This window comes from Vespa velutina, chromosome 2, assembly GCF_912470025.1.
Source record: "Vespa velutina chromosome 2, iVesVel2.1, whole genome shotgun sequence".
Classification (NCBI taxonomy): domain Eukaryota; kingdom Metazoa; phylum Arthropoda; class Insecta; order Hymenoptera; family Vespidae; genus Vespa; species Vespa velutina.
In genome coordinates, this window is record NC_062189.1 from 16,154,579 (window position 1) to 16,180,379 (window position 25,801).

A 25,801-nucleotide genomic window follows, 5' to 3' on the forward strand; every position below is an offset into this window, starting at 1 on the left:
AAAACCAGAATACGTTCATAAGGTCACAAAATATGATAAAGAGAGAGAGAGAGAGTGTGTTCATTTATATTATATTATATTATATCATATATACATATATACATATATGACTAATGTCATTAATTATATCAAATTAAATGAGGATTACATAAGAAGTAGATCATATATTATACAAAATTAAAAAAACACGAAAGTAAATAAATTATAAAAACAAAGAAAAAAAAAAAAAAGAAAATAAAATAAATATTATTTTGTATTTAACATTATATAAACACGATTTGAATTTGGCGGTAATTTTAAAATAATTTCAATACTGACGCTTGATTGGTTTGCTAATAAATATCTTGCATATCATCATACTGTTATATCGACGGCCATGAGCGCACAAATCAGAATGAAAACAGTATCGTACGCAGACGTGAGCCATACTTGATCCATTGAATCGACATACTTCTGTCGCGTTGACTCGAACTCTTTCGTTGTGTTTATAGCGAATAATTGGAGGAAAAAAGATTAGAAGGATTTCTGTGTATAATAATAACTTTAACGAAATTGAAGAGAAAAAAAGAAAAGAGGAGAGGGAAGATGAATGATTTAGAAGTGGAAGGTGCTTCATTTCTATTGTGGAAAGATTGATGTCAAAGCGTTCGTGGCACATTCGAGACGGCCGAATAAGGTACAAGTGAGGATAAGGAAAGGGTATCCCTTGCACTCTCGATTCCGAAAAAAAAAAACATCTTTTCTCTCCTGGCCGATCGTAAGAATGAACGATATCGTAGAAATGAAATTGAAAGGTAAACATTTATTGGATACTTATGTGGATGATAAAAAATAAATTTGTGAAGAATCGTAAGAAAACGGATACATCGCGTACTGCAGACGGTAGTATTTGAAGTTCTCTTTTAAAAGATGGATGCGACGATCGAGAGAGAGTGCAGCGCATTAGGCGGTCTCTTTCAGCAGATAATTACTGATATGAAGGTAAGAATAGTTTATTTATGTCAATAGATAGAACTTCTTTCGAAGATACTTTATTCTTCTTTTTTTTTTCTCTCTTTTTTTTTTTCTTTCCCGCCTTGTTTTCGCCTGTGCATGTCACGTAGCTATTATGTATCGTTTATGTATACTCTCTTTATAAATTAGAGACATTTCAAAACGTACGTTTCTTAACATACATATTAATATCATTTCTAATAACTTATTCGGAATGTTTGTTTGTTTTTATTCTCTATTTTTCTTTAGAGATAGAAGGAATTGTATTTATAATAGAATAAGTAAACATTCCTTTCACATCTTATGTTTTTCTTTTTAATCGTTCGTTAAAAAAAAAAAAAAATGTTTAAATATTTCATTGGTGAATTTTAAATTCATTCTTTAAAAATAACTTGTTACAGAATGGAACCCCTCTTTGGGAAGATTTGATCTCAAAAGCTACAAAACTACATTCATCCCTAAGGTAATGATATATTGACACTAAATCCAAATACTTTTTTCCGAATTAAGTAATAAGATTAGTCAGTTTTTAAGAGGATATAAATTTTAAAACAAGTTTTTTTTTTTTAATTTCTAGAGCTGCCATTTTGGCATTATCAGCATATCTAGAAGCTTTTCAAAAAATTGCAGATGTAGCAACCAATGCTAGAGGTAAGAGTTTGTAGAATCATTTATTATTGTAAATATTGGATGAGTATAGAAGCATGTAATTTTTTTTCTTGTTATTTCTTCTTCTTTCTTTCTTTTTTTTTATTTTTTTTATTTTTTTTTTGTAATTAAGGTGCTACAAAAGAGATTGGAACTGCTTTGACAAGAATATGTTTAAGGCATAAAGCAGTTGAAAATCGTATGAAATCATTTACAAGGTAATATTAATAACATGTAATCATATGGTAACTTATACTTTCTTTTTATGTATGTTGTGTATATATGTATATTGAATGTATTTTTAATCAGTGCTATTATGGATCGCTTGGTAATGCCACTTCAAGAAAAAATAGAAGACTGGAAAAGATCTTTGATTAATTTAGATAAGGAACATGCCAAAGGTAAAATTTTGTACAAGATTCCAAACAAAATCCGATAATAGATTGTAGAACTTCCTGGATTCATATACTCATAGAGAAAATTTTCAGAATATAAGAAAGCAAGAGCAGAATTAAAGAAAAGATCAACTGATACATTGCGATTGCAAAAGAAAAAGGGTCGGAAGGGTCAAACTTCTCATATTCATACTCAGATACAAGGGCAAATTCATGGAGTTGTACAAAGTGATGCTGAGTTTAATAAAATGTTAGAATCTTCTGCTGCAGTCATTCAAGAAAAACGTTTAAGTTTGGAAGAGACTGAAAGAAAGGCAGTGCGTGCAGCTTTGCTTGAAGAACGTGGTAGATTCTGTCTACTAGCTAGATTTTTAAAACCAGTACTTGTGAGTAACATTACTATACTACTTATGTTTGTAATCATATGTTTGTATTAGAAATGATATATGTGTAAATTTATAAACAAAATGAAGGATGAGGAGATTGCAATGTTAATGGAATTGACACATCTTCAAGAAGTTTCTGATCAATTGCAAAGACATGCAGCTTCACCACATCATCTGCCACCTGCATCTGAACAAGTGATAACGGATATAAAAGGCTGCGATGTTACACAATGGTCATTAGCAACTCCTCCTTCTAGCCCTTCTTTATCTTTAGGATCAAGAAAAAGCTCTATGTGTTCAATCAGTTCTTTAACAAGCAGTAGCAGTGGATCTTGTAAAAGTCATCCAAGTCCATCTGGACATCCATGGCACAGATCCCTTTCTCAGGTACATAGAGATTGATTGAGATCTATGTGTTGAATTATAGTTTCTTATTTCATTTCTAAAGAATTTAGATTCTAGATATTAAATTATGTATAGTGCATGGTTATTTAGTGTCACTGCTAGTGCATTACTTTTGCACAATTAAGGTAGTTGCTCGTAGATTATGGCATGACGGCTACCTGCTTAGTGTATGTGGTAGTCGATGTTATACTCGTTGTAGTCCGTTGGTGCCAGGCCTTCCAGCATCAGCAGTATGGCAATGTTGCGTCATTTAACAAATGGCAGCTCCCGTGATTCTGGCTTCACTTCTCAAGATACGTTATATACACAACCTATTTCTGAACATCAGGTAAAGTTGTTCACAATTAGTGGCTTATTAGAATTGTTCATTGTTTATTTTATAGAAGCTTGTTACAATAAATTATGTACTTATTATTTTTATTATCTTTAAAATTAATGTATTCTTATAGGTATCAAATGTCTCTTCTCAATATAATCAAAGTACTGGATGTACTGTAACAAGACCTGTAACTACTTCAACTTGGCCTGATTTACAGGAAACTTCTACTACGTATGATAGACAAAGCCAAAATACAATTAATGAAAGGCCTCATACAATCTCTTCTGGTAATAAATGATTATATATATGTAATGGACTATATTTACGACATAGATTTATATTATTATCGTTATTATTATTATTATTGTTATTATTATTGTAATTATTATTATTATATCAATTAATCATTGGTTCAGCTTATGAAAAGGGGCATCAGAGACCTGCTCTTAGTGTTTACACATTCCAAGCACCTGATCAAGAAGGAAATAATTGTTGTCACAGTCAGCCAGCTTCTCCAGTTTCTTCTTCCTCATCCTGCTCTTCCTCTAATCAACAGTTATCAAGAATACAATTGCGTCGAAATAATGGAAATCGTCCACCCATACCTAATAGATGTTCTAGCCTAGAACGACCATCTACAACAGTAAAAACTGAACCACCTAGTAGTCCACGGGGAAAACCGAAATTACCGCTTCCAGCTCATTTAGCAAAAGGTTTCTATAATTTTATTTTATAATAGTATTTAATTATTTACATTGAATGAAATTTTTTAATGTGATACAGAATTAGCCACACATCAACTTCAGCAACCAATGTATGTAAACATGCATGAATTGGCAAACTTGGCTGCTAGTCGTGCACAAGAAATGCAATTTCCTTTACCACCTCCTCCTTCAATGCCAGCATCAGGAAATGACAAGGTATATTTTTAAAGGCTGAAGGTCTTATTTTAATTTCTATTGTTTACGAATAAAATATGTATGATTTTATTTTATGTAAAATATATATAGGTCGAAGGTACAGAAAAAGATGGAGGAAGCCAAACTTCGGAATCAAGCGTAGAATCAAGTAGTGGATATGGAAGTCAGACTACTTTACCGCATTCCCATTCTACTCATAATCAGACTGAAAATACTTGGAATGTACCTGCAGCTGCATCAACTTTACTTTCGCGGAGAGGATCAATGCAGCAAGCTACTAGGCCACCTCCGCCGGCAAGACGTACATCTACTATTATTACAGCTACCTTCAGTAGTCTTGTAACTAATCCCAACGAAGAAAACATAGAAAATATTTGCGACGATACTGAAAATCTTCCACCACCGCCAGCATTCCTATTAGAAAGTTCTTCGCCTGTAGCTAGCCCTACTCCTCAACGGTATGTATTCTCTATTTTTACGTACAACTACGTATTATGATAGAAATATTTAGAGGTATTTATCTTCCATATCACAGATCTATTTCCGTATCAGAAACAGTACGAACTTTGACAGAACTACGCCATACACCAGCTAGCCCTTCTCTCTTACGTAAGGCTGGTGCACAAGGACATGTTAATACTTCTAGCGTAATGCAGCATAGTACAATATTACAAACAGCTTGTACGTCTGTTGAACGTTCATCTACTACTACGCGTTCCACTTCAAAAGAACGCGGAACGCATTTCACTCAGACACAAATATCTACTGCCACTGTAAGCAATCAAGGGCAAGGTCCTGGAGGTGTAGGTCAAAGTTTCATGGCTGCACTCAATGCAAAACTTATTAATAGTACAAGCGGTAATAGCACAGGTAACAGTAGTCCGAAACCAGCAAGAAAACATTCCACAGATCAACAAATGACCAAGAATTCTAAAACATCATCTGGTTTTCTTGAAACGTTAAATGCAAAATTAGCGCAACAACAACAGAGCCTTCAAGGGAACAATGTAACAAGTAGATCTGCCAGTGTGAGACGTATTATGGGTAATCGCGTACCTATTATGGATCCAGCTCAAGTAAGAGATTCTCTTATGGATCAAATTCGACGGGGCACTTCTTTACGAAAAACCAGTGGTCCCATTAACGATCGTTCTGCTCCCAAAATCTGTTGAATGCCGAGGAATGCTGTTTTGCGTAAGTTCCTCCCGCTGTTTTATTACATATAATGTTTATATAAGGCAATATATACAAACATCAAAACATCTTTATATTGTCGCATACATGTCAGACTATGACAATACCATTACAAGTATATTTACATTATTTATGTTATGAATACCAAAACTTTCATTTATTGCACGAGTTACATATTGTAACGATGGAGCAATTTTTTGACAGAGTTTATTGTAAGTTAAGAAGAAACATTATGTTAAATCTGCCTTGAAAGTATTTATATTTAGCGTGATATATAATAATAATAATAATAATAATAATAATAATAATATATATACATATATATATATATATATATATATATATATATATATATATACATATACACACATTTATTTAATTTGAAATAGTAGTTAAGATAAATCGCTTCTCTAAGAAAATTGCAATGTCTGTAACTCTTGCAATAATTGAAGTATGATGGAATTGTATAGCACTTTGGTTCATTATTATGAACTTTTGGAAGATTTATATTACATGCATTTTTTATAAAGCCGAAATCTTGCCGTACTACAGTGGGATCTCGATTATTCTTTAATTATATGATTCGACATATAAATCGAATCCGAGGTCTCGAATGTTTTCTCATAATAAAAAAGAAAATTTTCGTCTGAAACATTTGTCTTCCTCGTTTGTTCGTTAATTGCTATAAGCATTGATTTATATACATCTTTATATACATATGTTTTTGGCATTACTAATATATGGATGTTGATGTGGATTTACCTATATCGTATAACGGATATAACTAAAACAATAAATTTGTTAAAAGAAAATCATAAATACGAAGTACAGCTTCTTAAAAATGTCATGAGGCAAGATTGACGACAGACAGAAATGAGATCTTTGATAAGTAGAATTAGGACAGAAATTGATCCTAATTTGCTTTAAATCGTTCCGATCTAAGAATTGTTGTATTAGATTAATAAGAATGTTTCTTGGACTATATACAAATAATATAGTTAATACATATAATAGGATCGATTTCACAATCGGTCAAATTTTTTATGCTTTTTTTACCATACTAATTTAACAAATGATTTTTTACGTTCTTGTATACTATAACATATATTTCATCTTTATCGTAAGTTCATTTTTCATGTATCATAAATTTTTATAATCGGGATTCCACTTGGTTTCTTTGATATTAAGTAAATAATTTAATTACTTAATTTGATAAAGTATTTTATTTTTCTACCAAACGCACAGAGAGATATAGATGTATTACTATAATTTCTTTTTTTTTTTTCTTTCATTCTTTCTTTTCTTCTTTTTTTTAGAATTTATTTTCTTTTTGGAAGTAGAGTATTCTAAAAATATATTGTTCGCCGTATTAAATAATGTCATTTGTAACGTAAGAAAGTAAAAGTGGTATAAGTATTAATGATGCTTTTTTTATAATGTTTAAAGAATAAATAGTTATCTGTGTAGAATTTATCAATGAATTGGCTAAGTCATTATAACTGTAATATGAAGACTATAAGGGTATCGTATTTTGTTGCGTTGAAAGAATTAATATAAAAAGAAAAAAAAAATCCTTTCACGATACTGCGAATAATGTCTGCATATTTGGAACAGCATATTTGATTTTATATATATATATTTTTTTTTTATTTGTATTATTTTTATTTTTATTCTTTTTGTTTTTTAATTTTTGTAACGAGACAGTTTTATATTGTATTTTCGTCTCACATAAAATATAAGCTGCTTGTAAAGTTATGCTAACTTCCATGGATTGTTCCTATGGAGGTGCGCATGTGAAATATTACTGCCAATTTAGAACATTGACACGTTCCTTTCATTCCTCAAGTTAGCGTCGATATTAGTCGATGTCGATAGTGGGCAATAATATATACATATTTATTTATTTAATAAATGCATTGTAAACTGTAAGATGATCTTCAGAGATTTCACGATACAAGGGTTTTTAACGATGGTGTTTAAAAATGGATCCAAGAAAATGAAACATAATATTCAGAGAAACGATCAAACGTTCTCTGTGATATTTTTGTTCTTCAACGAAATATATTCATTTTATCCAGCGTTAAATGCCAAACTATAATATCAAATGCTCTATTAATTAGTAGTTAATAACCGTTCATCCATTGTAACAAAATACTGTTTGATGTAGTAAAAAATTCGAAGGTGATTGTTAATTTGTAATAATTATTACAATAGTAAACTTACAAGAACAATAAATAAACTAAATCAGTATTCGATTATTTTTGCTTGTCGTTTGAATTAATCACAAACCTATTAAAAGAAATATTTATAGGTTTTTATGTAAATTCATTTGTGGATTTTTTTTTTATTTTTATTTTTTTTTTATTTTTTTTTATTTTTTTTTTACAACTTACAGATTTTGTAGAAAATTATATAATGTAGACAAATGACGATCACCAATTTTTGTATTAGTATTAAAAATAAGATTCAACTTGATATGTAAATGATTTCAAAATGAATTACTCTTCTTCTTTTTCTTTTTTTTTTTTTTTTTTTTTTTTTTTTTTTTTTTTAGAAAATATTGAAATTAAGAGTAACATATACGTACTATGTATTACTAATTATAATACCCTGTTTATACTTTTTACTTGTACATTTAAAAAAATTTCTTTTCTTTTTTCTGTTTTTAATTTGTCATTAAATGTGTTTTGTACATTCTCTCCGAAGTTGAATAATTTCACGCATTAATTCAATATGAACTTCTCTTTTAATGAAGTATTGAAATGAAAGTACGTCGCAATTTTCGATTGTTATTTATACATTGTGTGGTATTCTATGCTGATATGTATTCATGTACGTAGATCAACCACCTACTGGTCTATCATGGTCCTTTTTATCTTTTTTAGAACAATGTAATCTAGCGTCTATTAATCTTTGAGGTACACCACTGGTGGACGACAAACCATATATAGACATAGAATTATTTAAAATCTGTTTCCCGTGTTCTTTTAATGTTGCAAAGTCATCTCCTTTAGAACGTAACAATAATCCAAGACTTCCAGCTGTAACATACATTTTTACCAACAGAATATATCACAATTTTCGAATTAATTGATTAGATTATGACATTGAAATGTCATATCAATGTACTTACGATTATCCAATGGTGGACAAGTACATCTTGGATTCAAAACAAGTTCGACGGTAGAACGAAGTCGTTTTACATCACGCATTGCATTAAGATCTAATAATAATCTTGCTTTTCGTAAACGCCTAATTGCCACTTTTATAACGCTACTTGCTGAACAGTAGATATCATTGAAGTTATCTGGTAATTCGTTACTGCATATAGGGCAAGATCGGTTTAGATAGGTTGAATCTAACATTTTAAAGACTTGTTTGTATTCGTTCAATAAGATGTAATATAGTAATATTATAAAAATAGTCAACTTTCCGTTTATGTATATGCATATATATTTATATATATGTGTGTGTATATGTACCTGAGGAATTTAATTGAATATCCATCTTGTGATCCCTTTGTATAGGTGTAGTAGATTCAATAATATCAATCTTGCTACTTATTTTGTAATCGATTTCATCGAATGATGAATTTTCGTTAAGATTAGTTATACTTGGTCTTACATAAACAAGCACTGGACCTTCGATTCCTTCCGGTGTTTCAAGATCATGATCAACAGAAACAAAGGACGGATTGTCAAAAATCTCATCGACAACAGGAGTTGAGTTAATTTCTGAATCATCTGGTGTTTGACCACTTCCAGTATCCCCCTGTGAAGCTGACAAAATAAAATGAATTTTTTTCTTTTTTTTTTTTTTTTTTCTTTTTTTTTTCTTTTCTTATTATTATTATTTTTTATTTTTATCTTACGATTACTAATTTTACTCACTAATTGGAATATCGGTTGAATTATTATTTGCATTTGGATCCTTTGCCATTGAATTTGCTTTATTTGTAGTTATTTTTTTATCAGAATTTTCCATTAATGTTTCATCCGGAATATTTGATTTTGCTTTGACAATTTTTCCATCATCAGTTTTATTCTTTTCATTATGTTTTTTGTAGGTCACCGTATCGTGTTCTTTTTCACTCGAATCTATTGGCTTTACTAATAATAGATTTTTCAATTCCATTGAAATATTATGATTGGTTACCTTATTGTTCATATTTCCACTATCTTTTCCAAAATTTTTCGATGATTTGTCTAAAGTTTTATCATGTTCCACGCTAGTATGTTTACTATATTGAAAAGATCCTGAAATACCTTCTGTTTCAACAGGCATTGGGTCTGGTATCTCAGTCTCTTCATTTATGTCAGCGCTACTACATGTTGGCGCGAAATTATAATTCTAAAATATTGAAATACATAATATTATTTATCATTTCTATGTAATTTTTTAAATCATATCATGAATTCTATACTAGATAATATATAATGCTTACACTGGATATCATTAATTCTTGCTGATAATAATCATACAACTTCACATTCGCAGGTTCGAGTCTATCGACTATATTCTCCCTTGTAACATTAAAGAATATACACGTTTTTTGTCCTATTAATCTATCAAAATATATAGTGACGATATCACGGTCATCTTCAATACGTTTTACTTCTACAAGTGTAAATATTTGCATGATTTATGTCTACAAGTATCTATATTGAAATAATAAGAATCAAGAAGATGTTAATTTACTTGTACTTGGAACTTCTAACAACGAATGTAAGCTCGATCGATCTGGAACATATCCGCTGATCATTCCGATCTCAAGTAATGCCATGTTACTTTCTTCATCTGCCATTTTATATCGAGCACAAACAGTAATTCTTTGCATCGAGCATTCATCCACAAAAATATCGGAGGTAGCAGATACTGAAAGATCAAATGCTTCAGAGCCAGTCACTTTAGCAACATTATATATCAAATTGTTCTGAAATATAAAGAAAAATGTTATCTCTAATCTAATCAATGATTATTCTTATGAATTTTTTAATAATCAATTTAAAAAACTATACACAAAATTGATAACTACCATTAGAAATAAAATATATCTATATCATTTTTCTCTCTTTTACCTGCACTAAAACACATCCTTCTCCTTCAGCAAAAATCTCTATTATTGTCGGTAAAATAGGTAATTGAATCTGAATGAGAACCACTCGATTGTCATCATTCATTCTGTAAACATGATCAACTTCACTGGCAGTGACGAGAACCGATAAATCTGTGGAATTTGTAGCCATAGCTAAAGCATATTTTGTAAGTGCCTCCAAGCCAACAACAGTGTCTTGTGTAGACGTAAAACCGCCTTCTGCGTTTCGTTGTTTAGACATCCAACGAATTGCTTTTAAAGCATCTACCATATTTTCTTCTCCGCCTAATTTAATGAGAGAGAGAACAGCATAACCCGTCATTTCGATACTTAATCCTACTGATGGTTTTGTTTTATCTTCCCACCAAAGTAGGTCCTGTAACACGAAATAATAATATTTCTATGTGCTGTGTGATAGTTATTATTATATACATTGTATATAATGTTGTATATCATATTTTCATACATTATTACGAGTGGCACGATTCATCAATGATGCCATACTTCCATTTGCTTTAGGATGTTCTAATAAGGCTAAAGCATATGTCGACAAAGCTGCTGTGTAGGGACTATCGTATATATCGGTCAGAGCCTCTAGACAATAAAGAGCATTATTGATAAGCGAAGCTGTTAAAAGAACACCAGATTCAAGGAGCGATATAAGAATATAGGCCGTCAATGCTGCTGAACTATCATCTTCTTGCAAACCTCCCTACAATCGAATAGACATATATGTAATTGAATGAATATACCTAATTATCTCTATTGTTTTACCTTCATATGTTTGTGGAAAACATTGCCTATTATAGGGAAACACCCGTTCTCCAATTGTTTGCTCATGATCCACTTTACAGATATTTTCAAATCACGTTCATCGATATAAATAAAACTGCGAGCTTGAGCGAAAGATTTCACTATAAAGGCAGTTAGCCATATTGAACTTTCTGAAATACCAGGACCAAATGCTGAATAAGAACCATCGGTATGTCTATAATTTAGCTCACGCTGGTATCCTATATCAATGGATTTCATTTAATATGAAATATAACGTAGCTAAGTTTTCTTATTTTTATCATGTAAAAATAAAATACCCTTTTCCATGTGTTTAATAGCCTTTGCTCGAAGTTCTGGATTGTCCATGCCGTTGACATCCAAATAGCCGATTACGTGAATATTCGGCACAAATAGAACCATATTTTGTTCGCCACATCCCATTGGAAGTTTAACGAGTTTGTCTAAGTTTTCTAATACTGGTCCTAAAACATCTCCTGTTAACGTCACATGAGCCTTTGCACTGCCAGGTATCAAATCTTTTGGTAAATCCAAATTCCAAACTATTCTTGAATCGTCGCTAAAATCTTTTGGACAAATAAACGCTGATTTGGTGATTTCGACTGGGAAACCTTCTGGTAATACGAGGATTGGTTTGACGATGGTATCGCTATAAAATTATTAATGAAAATACATTACTTTAACTGACATTTAAATTATATTTTAATGAGTATTAGAAAAATGTATTTTTAATATACCGAGTGTATACCAATGTGTCTGGACCACATGACTCGGGATAATTAGCATCTATCGCTGCGGATACTGTGATATTGATATTTCCGAGAACACGAGGTCTTAAAATATATTCATGAACGACACTGTCTGTTGGTTTTACACAAAACGAAGAGACAGGATTAGACAAATGTAAATCTAAACCCGTTGCATCTTCTAATTGAATCCTTACCTTTAAAAAAATGTCATTTTTCCTATTAGTTTTAAGTACACTGTCGTATGCATATATATTAAATTCAATTTTATAATCAACTTATACTTACTGGTAAACTATGTTGCATATAATTGAAAAGTGAAACCTTCATACGTAACATTTCACCACGCTTGACACTGTAAGGTAAACTATAATCAAGAAAGAAGGGTTGGAAAGTAGTAATAGTAGTCGGTGGTGCAATTCCAAGGCCCTGAACTGGTGAAATGCAAACTGTGTGTCCAACCCAATCCGTAATCGTATGCGGAAGAGTTCGTTCTATCGTTAATTTTCCTTCTTTTCTGTGGATAACAATTAAATACACATTAAATCGTTTGATATAATACTATAATCATATCTAAAAATATTCGTATAATTCGTTTAAATTCATACCCAATTGGCATTAATTCCCACAACCATGTTTCTGGAAAATATGATCTAAGAGTGGTAACAAGATCGAGTGATTGATCTACGTATGCTAATTCCGCAGCCATGTCTGCAGTTGGAACTGGGAAATTAAGCAATGGATAAGCCATAGGCATCGTTTTCATGTCACTTTTGAACATTAATTCTGTCAACATAAATAATACATATGAAGAAATTTACACATACTTATATTAAGATTTTTGCATTTTTATAATAAAAAATTTAATGAAATTATATCAGATAAATTACCAGAATCTTCAGCGGATTTACTATGAACGGTATATATTGTGTCAGGTTGTCTTAGATTGAAGAAAGATTTCGGACATGGCTTAGTTTCTATGATTAAATCGCTCATCACAATCGTCCCGAAATCCTAGGGATAGTATGAAATTATAAAAAAGAGTAATCATTGATTTTTTTTTATAATATCATCTCTTCTTCTTTGTCAAATATATATATATATATATATATAATCCTTTCAAACCAAAAACTTACATTGAAAGCCTGTGCAGCATCTACATAAGTAACATCATCTGACATAACAGTATCAATGGAACGTCTTCTATATCTTTTTAAATTCCAAAATGGTATTTCTATTGCGGGAAAAGGCAAATGATCGACTTCTTTTCTATCTTGTTCTGACTGTACTGTTGCGGCAAATAATAAAAATTCATTTTTAATGATACAACAAAATTGGCTAAGAAAAAATGGCTCTGGATGGATTAAGATTCGAGATACTCAAATTTCATGTGCGCCACTGTCATTACTAAGCTTACTCAAGAACTCAGAGTTTCCATTTTTTCATAGCCTCTTTAAGGTGAACATACATAATAGACGTCTTAAATATAATACTTTTGCAATTAGTCCAGGCCCAAGCAGACCATTCCGAATCGAGATGGAACCTTTTAAGTTGATTAAAAGTTTGAGTAGGATCTAACAAATTTGATTTTGATCCAGCAAGAAAAACAGTTGATTTATCGACAGCGGAAATTCCACAGAGTGACCAAGGCGCAGCTTCTACGTGATATTGTGTCGTTGTACCAGGACTTTGAGCATCTATGTGCCATGCCGTTTTAACTTTATTTTCGAAACAATGGCCAACTTCGATGGTGTAACTTGTTGCTACGGTTTCGCCGTCCGGTCTGACATAATATAAAAGTAATTCCGAAACCGGTGCCATACTTGGTGTAATTTTTACGCTCAAGGGAAACCTGATTAGAAACGACAAGTTTATTTACACGTTATTTCTTTCTTTTCTTTTAAATATCATATCAAGCATATGATCATATATAATCTTACCGGTGTACGATAGTGTTTTGATCCGTTTTATTTGTAGGTGATTCTACAGCTAACAGGTTGCGAAAATCTGAATAATTTAATACTGTTTCACGTGTAGGTCTGTGCTTGACATGACCATATATTAGAAGATCTCCTTTTGAATTAATAGAATAATGAAAAGAAATTGATTCATTATTGTCATTAGTAACTGGTACCGTATACATAACATTGAACGAATACTTTTCACCACAAACAATTGGCTGATATCCTCGAGCAACAGCCAAATAGCTATCGGATGGTGAATACCAAGGAAATATATCGATATACGCTGAAGGTTGATCCATAAAAATCTAAGAATATTAATTATATTATATATATTCAACGCGTTATATTATGAATATATAATAAAAAAAAAAGATATTTATTTACCCTCCAACGTTTATCTGGAGAATAATACTTTGTAGGATAATCAACACCAGTTGCTATAAAGGTCAATAAAGTGATATGTTTGTGTGGTGGTGGTACCACAAAATCGATAAAACCATCTCCCGAGGATATAAAATGACGACATTCCACTGCCGATCGTGATCGTTCATCTTTTTCACGGACTCTCAAACAGAGCTGAATCTTTTCATTTGCAGCAGGAACATCATCTTGGCGAAGAACTCGCAACTACAATATAATATGAATTTAAATTAATACAGAATATAATATGAATTATAAATATAAGAATATTTTCGTATATTCACAAATAATAATAATAATAATAATAATAATAATAATAATAATAATAATAATAATAAATTAAATATCGTATAAATATCTTCTGTGTCACCTTTCCGTGATAAGGTAGACCCAATTTGAAATATTTAGGCATGTACGGTATAAATTCCAATTTAAGGGCTTGATGTACAACTACAGTTCGACTGATAGTAGTTTCGACAATACCGGTTCCAGCCTCCGTGAAGTTTGCTATCAAAGCGATGTTATTTGGTGCTACTTTCCAATTAGCTAATCCAAGAACCGCACTGGAAAGTGCAAATTCGGTACAACCATCTGGTGAATCGAGCTGTAACAAATAAATTTCTTATTGTAAATGATTTAATTGTAAAAGATCCAAGAAGATCTTTGTAATTATTTATGTTATTTTGTTTACGCGCTTATATTATAAATGACATAATATAAATAATCTTACATACTTCTGTTTCGTAATGTATTTCAGGTAAATTTAATTTTCGCTTCCAGCTTGGAGTTTGTGGAGTCAATTTCAAGAACAAGGTACCTTTAACTGGTTTCCCATAGCTATATCTAATGTGAACATTTTCATATAATTAAAAGTAATATTCATTTAGGATAATTAACACAAAGAGTTATTCATATATATATATATGCTTATATAAGTTATGTTTAAAATTATGCTCCAAAAATTATTGTAATTTAAACTTTCATAGTTCTTAGGAAAAACAATGTCAATATTATCAATTGGCTTGTGGATAACTATTTGTAACAAAGTCAGTGAATTATCAATCATATTGGTATATAAGATGATAAATGAAATGTTATTTCACGATAACTAATTCTAATGAGGATCTTAAAATTACTTTGCACAAATATTCCACGTAACGTTTTCTGCATCTGCAAGTATATATCCTGATGATATTATTTTTACTTGGAATTTCGGTAAAACGTATTTCTTCACTTCAAATACTGTCGTATGAAAGAATTGTGGCTGTGATTTCTTTTTTTCAACTTCTATCTTCCATGTACCCTGTATATACGAAATATGTTGAAATTAATACATTTTCATATAGTTTAGAATTAAATTATAATATAATCTTACCGGACTTGCTTCGGATGTTAAAGAAAATTTCAATTGTAGCATCCCATTTACCGTAGTCATGTTTGTCCATTGCGCTACTCTTATCTCTGACGGATTTTCAATCCATATTTTTGAAATCTATATGAAATCAAAAATGTTTCAATCCAAAAATTTTTTTATCATCGCATAAAAATAAAATGAAAGTTATATAACTGTCAATTCAAAAAAATTACTCTTTTCTTCCAAGGCTTCAAATCGTGCTTAAGCATTAAAATTCTGATATTAACATCTTGTCCTGGTTTATACACTGGCTTATCAGTTTCAAGGAACGTTATTATAGAATCGTGTTCGATATAAACTTCTTTCTCCGAATCTACAGAATAATCGGGATGTTTGTCGAACTTCATTTTCAATTGAAGTCTCGCATTGGAATATTTCGTTGATGGTACCATTAACTCCAAGCATGTTTCCACGCCTATTTCATAAATTGATCATTAACGGACAATCAATGTGTTAAGTTATAAGTTGTTGAATTTTGATAGAAGTGTCCTAAATTATTCAAATGATAATTCTCTTCATACTAATGCACATTTAAAGAACCCTATCACCAATACAGATATCGTTTGTTCGACGAATCGCTATAAAGACTGATGATTCAACTGAGCGCGATAATCCAATTAATTATTATTTCTGCAATTACGTTTGCACGAGACAATATACGAGGAAGATAATCACTTGAATAAATTGAGTGAGTTAATCGAGAGACGATGTAAGTGCAGGATACGATTGTTTAGATTTTTCTATTAATATCACTCCCAGATGTACGATCGGATCTATATTTGGCTTTATTTTATCGATCATTTGAATTAACTTTGATAACATTCGAAACCCCAATGCTGATATTCTCCGTATATTTTACGCGATAACAATGCCGATGGGTTTCCCATGTGATCTAACGATTGATTATTTCCCCTCCAACAAGGGACTTAGCCAATTCAGCTCCCTCACAGGAAGCGACGACAATTTCAATTTACAATTTGTTTAAAGAGCCTTACGTGACATATAGAAAGATAGAGGTAATTGAAGAGGGGAGTAAAGACGTATGTGTGTGTGTGTTTGTATTTGTGTTTGTGAGAAAAATAGTGAGATAAAAATAGAGAGAACGAGAAACAGGAGAAAGATATTTAATACAAATATTAATCATATAAAAAAGAAGTCAAACTTTTTACATGTGATTGATAACTTTCGATGTAAATATAATCTTGAAAGATAATATAAATATTATATATATATATATATATATATATATATATATATATATATATATATATAAAAAAAAAGCGACATTCAAAAAAGTCAATTGTTTGAATTGAATATCTGTGGTCAATTCACGATAAAGAGCATACTTGCACATGCATGTTAATATGAATGAAATGTTCATTTTAGAAAAACGAAGGAGAGAAGTAATTACGAATATAATTTCTTTCTAATAGAAAATTACGTGGAAGCAAATCTTCAGCCGTGGCAAAGATGAAATTTTGTTTTCTTTTTAAGCGTGTTTATAATCATTCTACTTGCCAGACTTTATGGTGGTACTAGCGCTTGCCAATATTTCTCTTTCTGGAGATAACAATTCAAGAAGTATGTGCGCTGGTGGTTCTAAATTGTGCAGAGACAAACATCCGCTTTCGGTCTCCCCGGCTAAAAATCTTTTTGGTGCCGTGAACACATATCCTCTGTAAAAAATTAAAAGAAATAACGCAAAAAAATTAATTTATGTTACTTTAATAACAATTTTTCGTTTTTTTTTTAACATTATTTAATAGTCAGATTCACACCCGTTAAAAGATTTTATTATTCCGATATTAAGATGCGAAATTAAGTCGTGTAACTCGTTTAATTAAAAAAAAAAAAAAATTAAAATATATTAATAAAACAATATTCGATCGATATTTACCGTTTAACAGAGTTGCTACTTTGACAGAGATAGATCGACGTCAGTAGATAAATGAGTAAAACGGATAAATGAGATTTCAACATTGTAATTAACAGTGATTTGTTCACTTCTTGTTTACACTGTTTACACTTAATGAGACGATTATTTTTATTTTTGGAATAATATTACAATCGAAGATATTCAGGATCTAAGAATATATTGCTATTAACGAGGCCAACCAACGAACGAACGTCGTTGGCGAACGCTAACGTACTGAGGTTCGACTGAAAGCATGAATATTCGTTTTAGCTCTTCTTATTAACCCTTCTGAACTAAACGGGGAGGCTTAGGAGCGTTCGACCGATGTTGATTAGCACTCGTGCCGCTCTCCCTACGGCTCCGACGACGTTTTACAGTTTCTTTTTCTGTCTCCTTTCAGAAGGACTTTTGCTCTTTCGACTCTGAACTCATTCGTTCCTTGCCCCTACCTTATTTATATTTAATATCATTTTCTAACGTAGAATCATCAAGAAGATAATGTGAAAATATCTCTGAGGAATCTACTTGATTGTTAAACTCTTTACATTTCAATCTTTTCTTGTCTTTTTCATATCTTTCAAAGTGATATTTTATTTTTATTATATAGATTCATGATACTCTTATTAAATAAAAATGTTTTATGAAATAAAAATAAATAATAAAATAAAAATAAAAATAAATTACGAATTAACACGATATATCATTTACTTTCTTCTTATTTATTTGACATATCTTAATGATCGTTCGAACGTTCGATTATTTTTTATGATTATATGACAATTCAAACAATATTAACGTATATTCTATAATTAGAAAAAAATAATAATAAGAGATGCCTTCATTGCATCAATGATGACCTTTGTTACGGAGAAAGAACTGTTGTAGGTTATCGATGTATTTATGTAAGATGTTAAGTTTCTTCGTATTCTACTACGAAATGAAGGAAGAAAGTTACAATATTTCAAATCCATTTCATTTATTCGAACATATAATCTCCCCTCCCTTTTCTATTTTTTAAATGTATTATTTTTTTTTTACATGTATTATATTGAACGCGTGTTGAATATGAAATATTGTATTTTATACATTTTTTTTAAAATAGTACAAACTTTTAAGGACAACATTGGATAGTACGTTTTCGAGAATATATAATTCAATTTTACATGATTACATTTTTATTCTTAATATAACTCCATTTTATTTTGAAGAATTTTTTTTATTTTTAGAAACAAATAAATGTGTAGATATTCTGTATATATATATTTATATATTCTATATATATGTATATATGTAATCCTTAGTAATTCTATCCTTAGTTCTATAGTATATATATATATATTCTTTTTTATATTTTTATATTTTTAATTTATATTCAAGAATAAAATTGTCAATTTGTAATATAACTCAAATTACCAATTGCTAATAATTATTATAAATTTGTAACACTGGAAACTGCTTTATCGACTGTCAGCAATACATATTACGAATTTGTACAAACGATGAACGTCAAATTGATAGGTCATGATTACAAAGTTTGATGTTTTCACCTAAGTTGGATTATGTTACTTTGATTTACAAAAAAGGATATATATAATACTGTAAATTATGTAATATAAAATTAGTAAATATAAATAAGTCATTTTATTTTTAACAGTAAAGTTAAAAAATAGATAATAAATTAATAAATAATTAAAAATATTCTTTTACATGAGGAATCTTAAATAGATACACACAATCTGTCATCCAATGCATCAAAAGATTTACAAAGTGTAACTAATAATCCAATAGATCAGACCATTATGTCCTTTCTACGAGGCTCTGCAAATTATGTTTGGTGCACAACCAGTGTATTAGGCAAAGGTGCAACTGGTGCAGTGTTTCAAGGAGTTAATAAAAACAATGGAGAGCCCGTTGCAGTAAAAACTTTTAATCAACTAAGCCATATGCGTCCACATGATGTACAGATGAGAGAATTTGAAGTATTAAAAAAAGTTAAACATGAAAATATTGTCAAATTGTTAGCCATAGAAGAAGAGCAAGATGGACGTGGAAAAGTAATTGTAATGGAACTTTGTACAGGAGGCAGCCTTTTTAATATTTTAGATGATCCAGAAAATACTTATGGTCTTGCTGAAAATGAGTTTCTATTAGTCTTAGAACACTTATCTGCTGGAATGAAACATTTACGTGATAATAATTTAGTACATCGCGATTTAAAACCAGGTGAGATATTTAAAATTATGTATATTATGTATATTATTATGTATATTATTAATAATTGTCTGATAAGCATATATTGTATTTTGTAGATGTATATTTTTTAAATGTATGTTTTCTTGATAGGTAACATTATGAAATTTATTGCTGATGATGGTAGTACAATTTATAAACTTACTGATTTTGGAGCTGCACGGGAATTGCAAGAGGATCAACAATTTGTTTCTCTTTATGGTACTGAGGAATATCTACATCCAGACATGTATGAAAGAGCAGTTTTACGAAAACCTGTTGGCAAAACTTTTGGAGCAACTGTTGACCTTTGGTCCATAGGAGTAACTCTGTATCATGTTGCTACAGGAAATCTACCATTTAGGCCATTTGGTGGACGTAGAAATAAAGAGACAATGTTTTACATAACAACAAAAAAATCTTCTGGAGTTATATCTGGTATGCAAACTTCAGAAAATGGTCCTATAGAATGGAGTAGAGAATTACCTCAAAATTGTCAATTAAGTGATGGTTTAAAGAAAATAGTAACTCCTCTATTAGCTGGCTTATTGGAAGTTGATCCACAGAGAATATGGAGTTTTGATAGATTTTTCACAGAAGTTACAGATACTCTGTGTAGAAAACCCATTCATATATTTAATGTACATAGAGCTAGCTTAATAAAAGTTTTTCTACATCCTGAAGAAAAATTTGTAGCACTTCAGGCTTATATTCAAGATCAAACAGAAATTCCACCACATGCTCAGATACTTTTATTTGGGGAAATGCCCCTTACTAATATTATTGAGGAATATACACCTGGAAAAGGTTATCCAAACATGGATGCTGATAAACCTGTTATGTTATTTTCTAAAGAAAACAATAATGTTATTTTACCAATAGAGAGTGAATTACCTAAATTTCCAGTCTTTGCAAATCTAGTTTCTGTAGAAAATGATGCTAGTCAAGCAAAAGTAGCATGTTCAGTTGGACATGTTTGTAAACGCAGAATTGATAAATTATCATTGTGTAGTAAATTAATGCAAAATGCAATAGAAGCTTTCAGTGGACTTTTAGCTACTGAACTTACAAAAGTATTAGGCAAGTGCCAACATTTGAAAGAGTTTACAAAAGCAACAGAAGTCACTTCAATAGCCATAGAAAGAAGTGAAAACTTCACAAGACAAGTACTTAAAAAATATGCTAATCAAATCAGTTTTGAGCCTAAAAATTGGAAAAAGGAATTAGATTTAAAGAGTAAAGAATTATTAACTGAACTAGCACCTGCAGTTGCACAACTTCACCAAAGGTATAAAAGATTATTATATTTATATTAATGGATTATATTATATTGATATAATTCACTTAGGTATATACAAGGAGGTAGTTTACGTGGAGAATGGGAAAACAGTACACGTGGGCTATGGTGCCCATGGAGTGCAAAAGCAAGTCAACGTGCTGCTACATTGGTTGATCGTTTAAGGGATGGCTGGCAGCACTTGCTAAGAGATAGAGCTACACGTAGTCTTACTTATAATGATGAACAATTTCATGTTTTAGAACGTATAAAGGTATTAAATATATTTAATATAGTATAATATATAAAGTAAAACAAAATAATTATTACTCCATATCTTGTATAGGTAATGGAAACAGGTCGTAGAATAAAATTACTTCTTGAAACAGAGTGTATACCAGCAATGACTCAACGATCTGAATGTGTTGCTGATTGGTATAAAATGGCACAGACTGTATTTCTACAAGCTCAAATTTTAGACAAAGATGTAGGTAATTATGAACTCACTCTGGAGTCTTATTCTTATAGACTTTCTCAAGAAAGCAAAGAACGACATGATAGTCTTTTACATTTGTTGGATGAACTTCCTGGGATATTTAAAACAAATGAAAAAGCAAATACACCTGCTGAAGAAAGTACAAAAAAATGGAAAAAAATTTGTGATATGCAAGAACAAATAACCGTAATTCTCTATGATAATGGACGTTTAATAGATCAACTTGATCATTTATCGACGATGGATACATTAGAAGATGCAGAGGACTCTGAATATGAACTTTAAAACTATGATATTTTAGAAATGATACTTTAGAAACTATGTACAATTATTTTTACCTCTAAACTTTTTTGTGATTATTTCATAAAAATTAATTTTAAGATTATTTCTTAAACTATAAATTATTTCTTTTATAAATATTAGAAATATTTAATATGTAAAGTATTTAAAAAAACAGCACGAAATAGTTTAAAATGTTAAAAACATGTTTGTTAATCTATAAAAATATTACACAGTGTTATAAAAAAAGACTGAATATATTTAATATCAAATATAAAATAAGCAGTAAATAATTTAACATAGATTCAGTAAAAGTACGATTTACATATTTCACGTACATTTTATATATGAATTATTTATTTTCAACTTAAATTAATTAAAAGTAGTATATATAATAATATATAATATAATAATACAATTGAAACGAATTTAAAAAGTGATTTTTTTACATCAATACATATGTTCAATAAAAAAATTAACAGATTTATATACACATTAAAAATTAACAATTAAATGTATTCTACATTCTATCATATTAGTTATAATATTATACATCAACTTGATTTGTATTCCTTTCAACTAGTGAAGTTAATCTTTGTTTATGTTTATGTTCTTTGTGTTTGTCTTGGACAGCATGAAAATGATATAGTAACTCAATGAAGTTTAATTTTTGTTTATTGGATACTTTATTGTTTTTAAGACTCAATGGTTTTGTTGCTGGAGGAATTGCAGATAGTCGTCGCTGTAAAGTTGCATATGCTTCACTTTGAGGAAGTATCATTAACAAACCATACAGTACATAAATTAAGTCAATATTATCCTCTCTATTTAATAACTGCAAACGCAGATCTTAAAAAAAAATAGATTACATACATTAATAATATAAATATTACACATATATATTAAACACGTTTAAATCGAAGAAATTGAAATTTACTCACATGTAAATATAGGCGATTCAATAAGCTGTACTAATTTATCTATTTCTGTCAAAAATTCAACAGTAACTTCGATATTTTCACTATATGATATAAAATTAAGAAAAATATTATTGTGTCTGTGTAAATAATATAAATTGCATATATAGTGAATATATAATGAAGGATACAATGATTTGATAATGTTAAGTGCATGGGGATAAAGTTGTGATAGAAGACATAAGGCTACAGTTGCAACTGGATTGTGACACCAAGATTCATAAAGACATTGGAATAAATCGCAACTTTCCTAAATACAATATTGTATTGAGCATAAATCATAATTAGAAACAAAATATATTTAATTAAAACAACATTTATCCTATTCTCATACTCACCGAAGAATCCAAGTCTTTTAATTTATTTCTTAAATCAAATAATTCAGAACTTGTTAGCAAAATGATATTTAAAGTTTGTATCATAGTACATGCAAAACTTAAATTCTCTTCATATAACAATATTTTTGCTAATGTTTTATATATATCTTCAGCACTAAGTAATACACACAATTCTCTTATGATGAAAGCACCTCTTTCTTCTAATAAATTTCTATCAGTTGAAAATAGTCTTAATAAATTTACAATAAACTTTGTAAAATATTTATTTTGCACTTCATTATGATAATCAACTGTAATTGCTTCTGAAGATTTTGAACTAATTATTTCAGCCATTACAACTAAAGTTTGTTGTACTACATCATCTGAATTATCACTTAAAGACCTCATTAAAATTGGGAATAATACTTCTATGTGATCAAACATTTTATGTGGAATATTTGTAAATAAATGATGAAGCCATTTTAGAACAGCAACTTTAGTTTGAACAGACATATACATTAAATGTTTGATGAGCACTTCTACCAAACTAGACAGATCTAAACTTTCAGCCAAAGAACAATTTTGATTACCATCTGAAAAGAAAATATTTTTAAAGCTCAAAAAAATTTCATCATTGGTTGCATATAGATTGTATATACGAAAAACATTTTCATAGTGCATTAATTACCAACAAAATTAATATTTTTGCAAAGATACCTTTCGACTTTTTAGCAGAATTAATATTACTTTCATTTATTAAAACTTTATTTGAAACATCTGAATTTTCCATCATTATTAATTTCATTAAATTTGTATTAACTTGAGTTGCAGTTTCTTTAATATTTTTTCTTGTATCTCCATCGTATGCTAAGCATGGTAACACTGCCACAAGTATTCCAGACATATATGGTAACATAACCGGACCAGAAAGCTGTACGAATTCTTTAATCCAAGTTATTGCTGTTAACTGCAATAGTTCATCAGTACTTTGAGCATGAGTAATTAAAATATTAATCATTCCTGAGAAGTCTACTCTTGCTGGATTCGATTTTATATTACGCAAAAATTCACCAAGAACTATATCTGTTGTCTTTTTAATCTCTGGTGTTGGATCTTCTAAAATTCTAAATAATCCATCAAGTATTTCTGGTAAGAATGTAATAAAATCCATATTGGGTACAGCATCTAAGACAGATACCCATGCTATAACAAATTGTCTACCAAATGTATTTTTAGTATAAATACGTTCTCTTAATTGTGGCATAAAACCAACTAAATCAAACAGACCACTTTCTGTTACAATATCCTAAAATAAAATGTATATATGAAATTTATATAATTATAAAGCACTAGATATATATATATATATATAAAAAAAATATTATTACCTTCATAAGTCTATCAAGTAATTCTGTAGCGGATTTTATATTTTGTTCCGAATCACATGCTAATTTACTTAAAGCTGCAAAAATATCTGTGAACTGTGGTAATACCGCACCCCTAGCTACTTTTACTACATTATAAAGGCTCTCGCAAGCATAATACCTAACTCTTAAGTCAGAATCAGAAAAACATGCTATTATTGGATGTATTAAATCTTCAATATATTGCCCAGTATCTTTTCCTAAACCAACAGCTATAGCTGCTAGACCAATTAAACCCCCTTTTCTTGTATGCGGATTTTGTGAAGTTGCAAAATCCTGACCAAGTACTTTTAATAATCTTTTAATTTGAACGGTATTATTGTGTGTAGCAAATTCCTTGACCATTCTAAAAATCATTTAAACGGTCATTAGCATACGGATAAAACAAATAGTATAGTAAATATAACCTCACTTTTCTATTTCCACAGCAGCTGCTTTTCGTTTTTCATAAATTTTGTCATTTAATGAACGAACGCACGCTGCACTTAATGGTGCATAATCTCGATCTGACATCATTTCCCAATATTTATTAGTATAATATCAAATATAACATTAAAATTCATAAAAATCTATAGTCGTTTAACCAAAGGCAGTTTCTATGATAAAAAATTCGACCTTCTTCCTCGAAGTGTCTTGAGGTTATCACTAGTTATATCGGCGATATAGTGATACAGGGATATAATTAACGTAATCCGATTATAATAAACTTTTTCTTTTTGGGAATTACTATCTAAAATATTTAATTTACTGTATAATTAATATACTTTTAATTTCACAACGTTAATAAAGTAAAACAATTAAAAAAAAAACTTTTCTTTCGAAGAACAAAAGAAAAAGAAAAAAGAAAAATAATGACTAAAAAACGGGACTTGTCCAAAGGGGAATAAATGTCAACACTATTTTATGACACACTTCCAAATCGTATTCACAATCAATTGTTAATGAAGCATAAACGAGATTTAAATCCTCTTGTTATAGCCATTAAAAATGTTGCTTCATATAATGTGTAATTAGAAATATTAGTAAGTTTTTATTTTACTTAAATATAATAATAAAACTAATTATTAAGGCAATTATCACTTTTCGAAACGGGCGTAATTTCAACAACTGGTATGGACGAAATATGAACTACAAGTGCAATAGGGAAACATTGTCCCCACTATCTGTCTATCGTATCGGTATATAAACTTGCATATA

At 29.9% G+C, this 25,801-nt stretch overlaps 4 protein-coding genes and 1 long non-coding RNA gene across 10 annotated transcripts; 3 read left to right on the top strand and 2 right to left on the bottom strand.

Moving 5' to 3' along the window:
• Positions 1 to 14: 14 nt before the first annotated feature.
• LOC124947003 (protein MTSS 1-like) lies at positions 15 to 7,836 on the top strand. Of its 2 annotated transcripts, XM_047488556.1 has the most exons (13): positions 15 to 981; positions 1,395 to 1,456; positions 1,571 to 1,644; positions 1,775 to 1,859; positions 1,951 to 2,042; positions 2,130 to 2,422; positions 2,510 to 2,809; positions 3,027 to 3,155; positions 3,277 to 3,433; positions 3,563 to 3,859; positions 3,930 to 4,066; positions 4,157 to 4,524; positions 4,602 to 7,836. In XM_047488556.1, exons 1-13 carry the CDS (start codon positions 910 to 912, stop codon positions 5,236 to 5,238), a joined length of 2,703 nt encoding a protein of 900 aa, XP_047344512.1. In that variant the 5' UTR covers positions 15 to 909; the 3' UTR covers positions 5,239 to 7,836. The 2 variants fall into 2 exon arrangements, with proteins under 2 accessions (XP_047344512.1, XP_047344513.1); XM_047488557.1 differs by lacking the exon at positions 3,027 to 3,155.
• On the bottom strand, positions 6,588 to 17,880 carry LOC124947001 (alpha-2-macroglobulin-like protein 1). The gene is made up of 25 exons (XM_047488552.1): positions 17,589 to 17,880; positions 17,210 to 17,367; positions 15,865 to 16,106; positions 15,653 to 15,769; positions 15,414 to 15,580; positions 15,012 to 15,120; positions 14,648 to 14,881; positions 14,242 to 14,484; positions 13,834 to 14,162; positions 13,387 to 13,745; positions 13,030 to 13,181; positions 12,784 to 12,907; positions 12,502 to 12,679; positions 12,182 to 12,410; positions 11,885 to 12,090; positions 11,447 to 11,796; positions 11,130 to 11,368; positions 10,822 to 11,067; positions 10,339 to 10,731; positions 9,959 to 10,193; positions 9,705 to 9,877; positions 9,151 to 9,610; positions 8,743 to 9,039; positions 8,394 to 8,618; positions 6,588 to 8,301 (listed from the first exon to the last, which is right to left on the bottom strand). Exons 1-25 carry the CDS (start codon positions 17,669 to 17,671, stop codon positions 8,102 to 8,104), a joined length of 5,748 nt encoding a protein of 1,915 aa, XP_047344508.1. The 5' UTR covers positions 17,672 to 17,880; the 3' UTR covers positions 6,588 to 8,101.
• LOC124947012 lies at positions 15,910 to 17,400 on the top strand. 2 transcript variants are annotated; one of them, XR_007100264.1, is made up of 2 exons: positions 15,910 to 16,881; positions 17,125 to 17,400. It is a non-coding gene; the product is annotated as an uncharacterized LOC124947012 (long non-coding RNA). The 2 variants fall into 2 exon arrangements; XR_007100265.1 differs by having other exon boundaries at positions 15,910 to 16,707.
• Positions 17,881 to 19,127: 1,247 nt separating the features above from the next.
• Positions 19,128 to 22,056, top strand: LOC124947006 (serine/threonine-protein kinase TBK1). 2 transcript variants are annotated; one of them, XM_047488561.1, is made up of 5 exons: positions 19,128 to 19,227; positions 19,319 to 19,829; positions 19,950 to 21,123; positions 21,184 to 21,385; positions 21,458 to 22,056. In XM_047488561.1, the coding sequence occupies exons 2-5, from the start codon at positions 19,406 to 19,408 to the stop codon at positions 21,890 to 21,892; spliced, it is 2,235 nt and encodes a 744-aa protein (XP_047344517.1). In that variant the 5' UTR covers positions 19,128 to 19,227; positions 19,319 to 19,405; the 3' UTR covers positions 21,893 to 22,056. The 2 variants fall into 2 exon arrangements, with proteins under 2 accessions (XP_047344517.1, XP_047344518.1); XM_047488562.1 differs by lacking the exon at positions 19,128 to 19,227 and having other exon boundaries at positions 19,450 to 19,585; positions 19,686 to 19,829.
• A 254-nt stretch (positions 22,057 to 22,310) lies between these two features.
• On the bottom strand, positions 22,311 to 25,744 carry LOC124947005 (protein VAC14 homolog). 3 transcript variants are annotated; one of them, XM_047488560.1, is made up of 7 exons: positions 25,017 to 25,744; positions 24,569 to 24,950; positions 23,898 to 24,486; positions 23,371 to 23,773; positions 23,202 to 23,229; positions 22,828 to 23,113; positions 22,311 to 22,735 (listed from the first exon to the last, which is right to left on the bottom strand). In XM_047488560.1, the coding sequence occupies exons 1-7, from the start codon at positions 25,118 to 25,120 to the stop codon at positions 22,434 to 22,436; spliced, it is 2,094 nt and encodes a 697-aa protein (XP_047344516.1). In that variant the 5' UTR covers positions 25,121 to 25,744; the 3' UTR covers positions 22,311 to 22,433. The 3 variants fall into 3 exon arrangements, with proteins under 3 accessions (XP_047344516.1, XP_047344515.1, XP_047344514.1); XM_047488559.1 differs by having other exon boundaries at positions 22,828 to 22,907; positions 22,995 to 23,113; positions 23,202 to 23,773; positions 25,017 to 25,742; XM_047488558.1 differs by having other exon boundaries at positions 23,202 to 23,773; positions 25,017 to 25,743.
• Positions 25,745 to 25,801: the final 57 nt, after the last annotated feature.